We start from the raw sequence: 8,523 nt of genomic DNA, 5'->3' as shown, positions 1-8,523 counted from the left end.
CTTCCGGTCCCCTGGCACGAGGCCCCGCCCCTTTCCCGGTATTTTCCGGGCTGCTGGGCTCAGCTCCGCTAGCCCAGGGACTGGTGCGGCTGTTGCTCCTTCCCGCCGCACTCTTCTCTCTCCCACCGCTGCCGCCAGTGGTAACTAGCTCCAGCGCCATGAGGCCGGGGTGAGTGCCGTTCGGCCGTTTTCTCTTTCCCTCCTGGGGTGGTTCGCTTGGCCCTCGAGATGCCAGCCTCTGTCCTGGTGCCCCGGCTCGGTGCTGAGACTCCGATGAGTCTCCTGTTAGGATCGCCCTTGCCACGTTCTAGGCTTTGGTGCTGGCTCTCTTCTGCGTGGTGCGCTTGGGCCAACAGAGGTAGAGTTCATGAAGGCAAAAGGAAGCACATGCGCTCCTCCCTGGAAATTGATCCCCAGTGACAGAGCATCATTAGAGCAGAGAACACCGCACCGGTGGACAGCTGCCGCCGACATTTGTATTGCTGAAGAAATAAATGATCTTTGTGTAGGTTTTTGTTGTTAATAATAATTGCCTCTTCCTGCCCCCATCCTCGTATTATTTTAGGCCCTACTACCGTGTAACTTGATGTGCATGTGAATGCTCTTGAGGGTACAGGACACCTGCATTCTTGGTTGTGCAGGCCATTTGGCGCAAACCTGCTGTAGCCCTCTTAGTGTTAGGGGTGAGGAGGGAACAGGGAGGTTTGTTTCTGCTGCTTCTGAGTCACTGCACTTCCTCATCTTCTTGCTGCAGGTGAGCCTCCCCAGCTAAGCTGCACCTCTCTTTGGCTGCTCCAGCTAACCCGCTGAGGTGTGGGAGTTTGGGATTCCTCTGGAGGGGAGCACTTGGCTGCAAGGGCAGGAGAATGAGTGGGCAGCGTGTGGATGCCAAAGTTGTGATGCTGGGCAAAGAGTACGTGGGCAAGACCAGCTTGGTGGAGCGATACGTTCACAACTGCTTCCTTGTGGGACCCTACCAGAATGTGAGTGTGTCCTTTTTGTGGCAAAGGTGAAGAGCCTTTCAGGAGGCAGTTGGGCTGAGCCATCTGTGTTCCTCTCCCAGGCCTACCCCTCCACTGCCTCAATCTTTCATAACTTTTAGACTTAATATTCTCAGCGAATGGGGTTTTTTTTTTTTTTTTTTGTATGTTGTGAAATGGGTATGTGGGAAAAGATGTGTAAAAACAAAGGAACTTTGGATTGTAAGAGAAAGTGAAAGTACTTCACTTGAAGGGGCCATCATGATTGGAAAAAAGAAACTGCTAATATCTGCTAACTGTTTAAGGTAGTCTTACAAAAGGATTCACAACAAGTTACTAATTCACAAAACTATTTACTAGCTTACCTGTCAGTACATGCCTACGTTAGTCATTTGTGACACACTGACGGCCTGAAAGAAGGGGGGGGGGAACATCTCTTTTCCTACTTCCAGAAGATTCTCATTTTGTCCCCCTGGAAATGATATTTGTTTGCCAGTAGTAGCTTCTTTTGAGGAGCTGATGGAGTAATGTAGCTGCTTTCATACCTAGCCTTCTTTTTTAGACAATAGGTGCTGCATTTGTAGCCAAAGTGATGCAAGTAGGAGGCCGGACAGTCACCTTGGGAATCTGGGTAAGTCTGAGTTAAGATGGAAGCAATATTAACTGTGTAGCATCTGTAAAACCCAAGGGAGCTCATGGTGCGTTGGTTGTACAAGGGAAGGGAGACGTCATTTTGTCTCTACCAAATGGTGGGAGGCTTCTTGGGCTTTCTTGGTGGTGGCTGTGGAATACCCTATCCAGAGATCCTTCCAGCACCTACTTTGTGGTCTTTTTAGCACCAGTGGCAACCAGTCTATTTACCCAGGCCTTTTAAAGAATTGGTTGTCTTCAAATCTGGGCTCTTAATGTCTCATGATGTGTATTCTTGTATACTTGTGCGGCTAAACTGGTTTTTCTCTCTTTGTGGATTTAAATGGTTTTTCATGTTTCTATATATTTCTTTTGTTCTTGTATCTTAATAATGGTATTTTGTATTTTTTTATTTCTTGTGAGCTGCCCAACCAATCATATGTAATTGAGCGACCTGCTTAAATATAGTAAGTAAATAAACACCAGCAGTGTTGAGGGATGTAGGCCTTGTCGACTCTGGTCTTCTGTTCCAAGATCCTTCAGTATGTTCAGTTTACTCCACAACACTGACAGAATTTATTTCCATTTCTTCACAATGATCAGCCTGTTTTGCATTGCACTGAAAGAGAGCTATATGCAAAGCTCTAGGATTCATTGCTGCTGGGTACCAGATCTGACTGTTTTCCTATTGCCGCTTTTTAGGATACAGCAGGCTCAGAACGGTATGAGGCCATGAGCCGGATATACTACCGAGGGGCAAAAGCTGCTATTGTATGTTATGGTAAGATTTCACTTGTATGCCAACTTAGGTACCCATGTTGCTCTGGACTGCTGTTGCTAGGAGAACTTGCTATGGCTGCTAGGCAGATGCATTGTCAAGATGGGGTTCACTGAATTTGTGGACTTGGGGAGGGCTGTGATCTGAAGGGAACCATTGATCTGAAGGGAATTTTATGCAAAGCTTTAGGAATAGCATCAAACCAACACACAGGGAACATAGCTGGGGTGCTGTGGAGTTTATTGCTCTGTGCATAATCAGGTCCTTCCATCAGTCTGGGCTACTTTAGGGTCTCCTGATCTCTCTCTGCCACCGTTGTCTTCTTACAGTGATAGACTAGACACACATGGTTCCTCTACAGATGTGCCGCCACAGTTTCCAGTTTAGAATGCAATGGGGATAACTCCTCAGGAGGTGGCCATTTAGCGTCTGCTCTGCTTCCCTGCACTGCTTCTTTCCTTACTTCTTATGCTCTGCCCATGACCAGTTGCAATTTCTTAACAGAGAGGAGGGTTTGTTCTGCCTCAGAGCTGGCAGCAGTGAGAGAGATTCTCAAGCAGTGCTGTGGTGGTTGCACCATTATGCTTATGTTTGTCTCCCGGAAAACAGCCAATGCCAGCCAAAGGCATTTTGCTCCCTTGAGCAGAGCCCAAATGGCGGCCTGCCCCTGTTGCTAGGGCCAACACTGCCTTGCACCATTCAGACACCAATTCCAACCTTCCTCTGTCTCCCCTCTCCCGCCCTCTTCATGGTGCCACTTGTACCCTACTGTATAGCAGGGCCAGCCCTGACTTCAGAAACAGTGCTCTGTAAAGGCTAGAGGCAAGGAACTGCCTCTTTAGCACTGCTGTGTTGTAGAAGGCAGCACTGTGGAAGCTGCACATGTAGTTCTATCTCCTCTTCCAGTACTTATTATGGTGGCAGTAGAATTGCTTGAGAGCAATAGTTAGTTGACTACAGGCCAGAGCTAAATTATATGATTTGTGTTGACCATTGAAGGTTCTTTATCAGTGGAGAATGTTTCCTGGTGTTTCTTTGCCTAAATACAAGACTCTGTGAATATTGCTACATTGGAATTTTTTTACCTTAATAGGAGGGAAAGCTTCTCTGTCCAGTCACGCTACACTGTGATTTGGTGGACTGATGAAGTAAAACCAAATCCCTTTGGGTGCTCAACAGGGCCGGCCCTGCCATTAGATGGAGTGAGGCAGGTGCCTCCGGCAGCAGTTCTTGTGGGGCAGGGAACAGTGGTGAGATGTTGGAGCTGGAAGACTGAGCTGTGTGCACCACACGGCTTGCCCTGTGCCCTCTAAGCTAGCCGACTTCCCCCAGATGCAGTGAAGGATGCTGTCCTGTTGACAGTGTTCATAGAAGATCAACTATCAGTACAACTGGCTTTTGCACATGAAGGGAGGGTGCCCATTTGTCTCTTGCCTCCGGCAGCAAAATGTCTTGGACCAGCCCTGGTGCCTTACCCAAGGACACTGGGCTGTTCCCATTAGCCTTGCCTTTAATTCTTCTTGGAAGGGGATTCGTGCATATGTATGTTTATTCTAATATACATAAACTGAATATACTAAAAGAGCTCAGATGTCTGTTGTGAACAACCACTCTGGGAGAGAGCAATCCTTTCCTTAACTGACCTGCTCATTGTAGTCCCTTGATGTACTCTATCCGTGTATCCAGGGGCGCATGGATCTGCCTTATGTATTTTTGGGTGGGATCCAGTCTTGACACCTCTCCACTTCCACAGATCTTACTGATAGCAGCAGTTTCCAGAGGGCAAAATTCTGGGTGAACGAGCTGCAGAACTTTGAGGAGGTAAGTAGATCTCCCTTTCTGGGCAGGCAAACTGGTATACTTGACCTTGCTGGGAGAGCAGCAGGGAATGTTGGTCTTGCAGAGGAGCATAATCCTGCATGTGGGATATTTAATACGGCTACTGATGTGAAGCAATTGGGACCCTGGAGAGCAGTGTCTTGGGGGAGGGTAGTCTGTTGCTTACATGGTTGCTTACATGCTGGTGTCCCGCTTTTTAGGAAGGGGCTTGGAGGCAGTCTCCCAGGTAGTGCACCAGCATAGTGTGCAACCATTTCCCTGAGCTGTGTTAACTGTGTGTGCCCCAGGAATGCATTTTGGGCATTTCAACATAGTGATGGTAATGGCTTGTTTGTGGCAATGAGTTTGATTTGGTTGCACAGGTTCTTGGGACCAAGTGAGGATATATTTCCTTGCTAGACTGATCTTGTATAGCAGTACTTGCCTCGTTCTTTTTCTCTGCAGAACTGCAGGATCTATTTGTGTGGCACCAAGAGCGATTTGTTGGATGAGGACCGGAGAAGGCGAGGAATGGACTTCCATGATGTGCAGGACTATGCAGATGGTGTGTTTTTCTTCTTCGCTTGTGGGGAGGGGAGAAAGGGAATCAAGGTGCACCAGGAGCTTTAACGCTGGTGTGGGTGGTGGTCCCCCCTGTAGAGCAAAACACTTAAACTCTCCCTCTGACATACTGTCATTTCAGATATCAAAGCTGAGCTGTTTGAAACCTCCAGTAAGACTGGACAGAATGTGGGTAAATATTCCTTGCAGGGGCCGTTACAATACTTGGTGGTGATGCCTGGCTGGTGTACTTGGACAGCCTCACCCAGAGTGAATGGACTGCTGTTCTCCTTATCCTTCTGTTAAGTGTTACCTCTATTTGCCAATCCCTGACTGCTGGGGACAGAGCAGTTTGCCGGTGGAGTCACTAGGGCTTCTGAGGAGGAAGGGCAATGCCCTTGCCTTCTGTTCAGGTAGAACTGCACCATAATTCCAAGTTCCATTCAGTTTAGGAATATAGTGGAACGAGCAGTTGGGTCTCAAGGTATCTCCATGTTTACCAAGGAAAATGTAAGATGTTTGTCTCTGAGCTTTGTTTTCTTCTGTTACTCAGTCATAATTTTGTAGTCAGTGGCCATTACATTTGCTGTTTTCTGAGCTCAGGTCTCTTCAGGTGTTCCTACTGAAGACAGCTGTGGGTGAGAGACAACTTTGTGTTGCTGTTTGTTGTGTGTGTTGTTTTTTTAAGATGAACTCTTCATGAAGGTGGCTGAGGACTACGCGCAGCTTACCGCCTTTCAGGAGATGACAGGTGAGTTTCTGAACAAGATGCTTCCATCTTTTATGCTCTCATGAGTTCTTCTGAAATTGCCTTAAACCTCTGGTGCAAATGTATGCCTGGACTGGGACCGTCCCTTCCCACGAAAGTGAGACTTGAGGACACTCTCAGAAAAAGCAGGGAAGTGTCCTTAAAAATGCCCACGTTTGTTATACATAGCTAGGAAGCAGAGACTCTAGGAACTTCATTCCCAAAAGTTCTCTACCCCCTTGCTGGAAGCATGGAGGGTTGTGTGTGGTGGATAAAGTGAAGGTGTTGTTCCTTACAACCTGTATGCATAGACTTGATCTGGACAGAGCAGGACTCTTCCCTGGGAAATAGAGGTCCTCTTAAACAGACCATTAAGTATCCTGCTGCTACAAGTCTACCACACTTGTCTAACCCTTGTATATGTTCTGCTTTCAGAGGAGAAAGGAGTTGATTTGAGCCAAAAGAGCACTACCGCCTACTTTTATAACTGTTGCCATCACTGAGTTCTTTCCTTATTTTGCCAAAAACAACACTCCCCTCCTGGGATAGCAATTCATGCTGTTCTGATGGTTCACACCATTTTCCTGCTTTATGGAATGTCTTGCCTTTGGACATGTAGAGCATCACTTGCTGGCGCTTCTCCTTGGAATGGGAAGGGAGGGGGAGAGAATACAGCAGACCCAGGGGTTCACTGCACATGCTGGAAGACCTGCTGCCTTGTTGACGAGAGACCGTGATTGCCTTGTGCTGCCATCCCTTCCAGCGGCTGACTTAAATTCTTGAAGCGTGTCAAAATGTGCTGTTTTTCATAAACAGCTCCCTACTGAAGAGACCCTGTGCTGGCTGTGGTCAATTCTGCCATTTTGAAGTTGTTGCCCGATTCTTTGCTTTATTATTTAAATGGCTTCTACTGAGCTACATCAGTGTAAATAAAAGTGCATTGTGATTCTGTGTTGTTGAGAAACATGGCCAGGTTTGTATTCTTCTTGAAGTTGCTGAAACTGTTTTCAGACTAAACTCGTAGAGAAGATGGGAATATATATGTGTGCCTCTCATACTACAGGGGGTTATACAAGGTCTGACCATCAGCTTCTAACAGTCAATATTTCTCTGTGATGATCCAGTTGTTGGGACATGGTTCAGGGAAAAAAACGAAGCATCTGAGGCTTAGGAATTTGCTGAGATTTTTTTATTGTCCGACTTCGGTTGATGGAAGTGCACGTGAGACAAACAGGACCAGTTGCCCTAACAATGTGAAAACACCTATCGGTATGACTAACCGCTGCAGTCACAAACAGTGACAGGAGTTTACCAGTTATAAGCAAGCTGGAAAACATTTTAAAATGAAAGGAAGCCTAGAGTGGCTTCTAGTTGACCTCATGGGTGCTGATTCATACAAGCAGGCACTACTTACTACTCCTAGTGAAAACAGGAGGGCTGATGCATTTCAGGATCTCTGTGCCAATTACAGTGCTGGCTCTGCTATAGTAGAGCATAAAATGTCAGGTTGGATGGAAAAAGATTACAGATCTCCATAATACTTTGGCCATTTCTGACAGAGTGGCTTATTCTGTCAGTTTTCTTTTGCATGATTATCTCAAATAAAATTGTGGAATGTTAACATAGTAATGGCTTGTCACTTCAAGCAAAAAGGGTTTCTCCAATACAGCCCCTTCCTTTGGAAATTTTGGTCCTTGCTTTATGCTTTAAAATGTGCTTGAACATCTTTTCACTGTATTCTTAAAGATAGCCATAGTCCAGCTCTAGTCCTGGCTGACAACTAATTCCTCACTTTGGGGATAAATACCTACAGTGCCTTGCAAAAGTACTCAGACCCCCGCCCAATGCTCTCATATTACTGGATGACAAATGGTACATTGTAATTTTGTTCTATATGATATTTTATATTGGAACACTGAAACTCAAAATCAATTATTGTAAGGTGACATTGGTTTTACGTTGGGAAATGTTTGTAAGAAACATAAAAAAACTGAAACATGTTATTGCATAAGTATTCAACCCCACATTAATATTTGGTAGAGCCACCTTTCACTGCAATAATAGCTTTAAATCTTTTGGGGTCAGTATGTACCAGCTTTGCACACAGTGTTGGAGGGATTTGGGCCCATTCTTCTTGGCAGATTTGCTCCAGATTGTCCAGGTTAGTTGGACGTAGCTTGTGGACCGCAATTTCAAAGAGCACCACAGATTCTCAATGGGATTGAGATCAGGACTTTGACTGGGCCACTGTAGAACATTCACCTTTTTGTTCTTGAGCCACTCCAATGTTGCTTTGGCCTTGTGCTTGGGATCATTGTCCTGCTGAAAAGTGAATTTCCTCCCAAGCTTCATTTTTTTAGTGGACTGAAGCAGGTTCTCCTGCACTTCCCTGAATTTTGCTCCATTCTTCCTTCAATTTTAACAAGATGCCCAGTCCCAGCTGATGTGAAGCATTCCCACAGCATGATGCTGCCACCTCCATACTTCACTGTAGGGATGGTGTGTCTTGCGGCATGGGCAGTGTTAGGTTTGCACCACACATAGCACTTATCTATCTTGGTCTCATCCTTTCCCACATTACATCTGGGGCACTCTCATGCTTTCTAGCAAACTCCAGACATGCTTTGAGATGGTACTTTTTGAGTAACTGCTTCTTTCTTGTCACCCTCCCATACAGGTCAGTGTTATCTAGAGCTCTTGATATGGTTGAGTGGTACACCATTACTCCACTCCCAGCCACTGAACTCTGTAGCTCCTTCAAAGTGATTGTTGGCCTCTCTGTGGCTTCTCTCACAAGTCTCCTTGTTTGAGCACTGAGTTTTGAGGGACAGCCATTTCTTGGCAGTGCCTGGGTGGTGTGATGCAGCTTCCATTTCCTGATTATTGATCCAGCTGTGCTCAATGGGATATCCAAACACTTGGATATTATTTTGTACCCTTTTCTATGCATTTGTATTACACTATCACTTCTGTAGAACGCTCTTTGGTCTTCATTTCCCTTCCGATCT

At 46.1% G+C, this 8,523-nt stretch overlaps 1 protein-coding gene across 1 annotated transcript; it reads left to right on the top strand.

The window, feature by feature from the left end:
- The first annotated feature begins 9 nt into the window (after positions 1 to 9).
- RAB24 (RAB24, member RAS oncogene family) lies at positions 10 to 6,479 on the top strand. Its single transcript, XM_061617606.1, has 9 exons — positions 10 to 169; positions 755 to 983; positions 1,543 to 1,611; positions 2,313 to 2,391; positions 4,142 to 4,209; positions 4,672 to 4,771; positions 4,910 to 4,960; positions 5,456 to 5,518; positions 5,951 to 6,479. Exons 2-9 carry the CDS (start codon positions 867 to 869, stop codon positions 6,016 to 6,018), a joined length of 615 nt encoding a protein of 204 aa, XP_061473590.1. The 5' UTR covers positions 10 to 169; positions 755 to 866; the 3' UTR covers positions 6,019 to 6,479.
- Positions 6,480 to 8,523: the final 2,044 nt, after the last annotated feature.

The sequence above is a fragment of the Rhineura floridana genome, chromosome 3 (genome assembly GCF_030035675.1).
Source record: "Rhineura floridana isolate rRhiFlo1 chromosome 3, rRhiFlo1.hap2, whole genome shotgun sequence".
Classification (NCBI taxonomy): Eukaryota; Metazoa; Chordata; class Lepidosauria; order Squamata; family Rhineuridae; genus Rhineura; species Rhineura floridana.
This window is presented reverse-complemented; position numbering and strand designations above follow the sequence as displayed.

Bases quoted from the DNA above. Each gene is read 5' to 3' on its own strand.
- RAB24 (XM_061617606.1), top strand. From the start codon at position 867: ATGAGTGGGCAGCGTGTGGATGCCAAAGTTGTGATGCTGGGCAAAGAG. The intron at 984-1,542 runs GTGAGTGTGTCC...CTTCTTTTTTAG, and splicing joins TTGTGGGACCCTACCAGAAT to ACAATAGGTGCTGCATTTGT. The intron at 4,772-4,909 runs GTGTGTTTTTCT...CTGTCATTTCAG, and splicing joins TGTGCAGGACTATGCAGATG to ATATCAAAGCTGAGCTGTTT.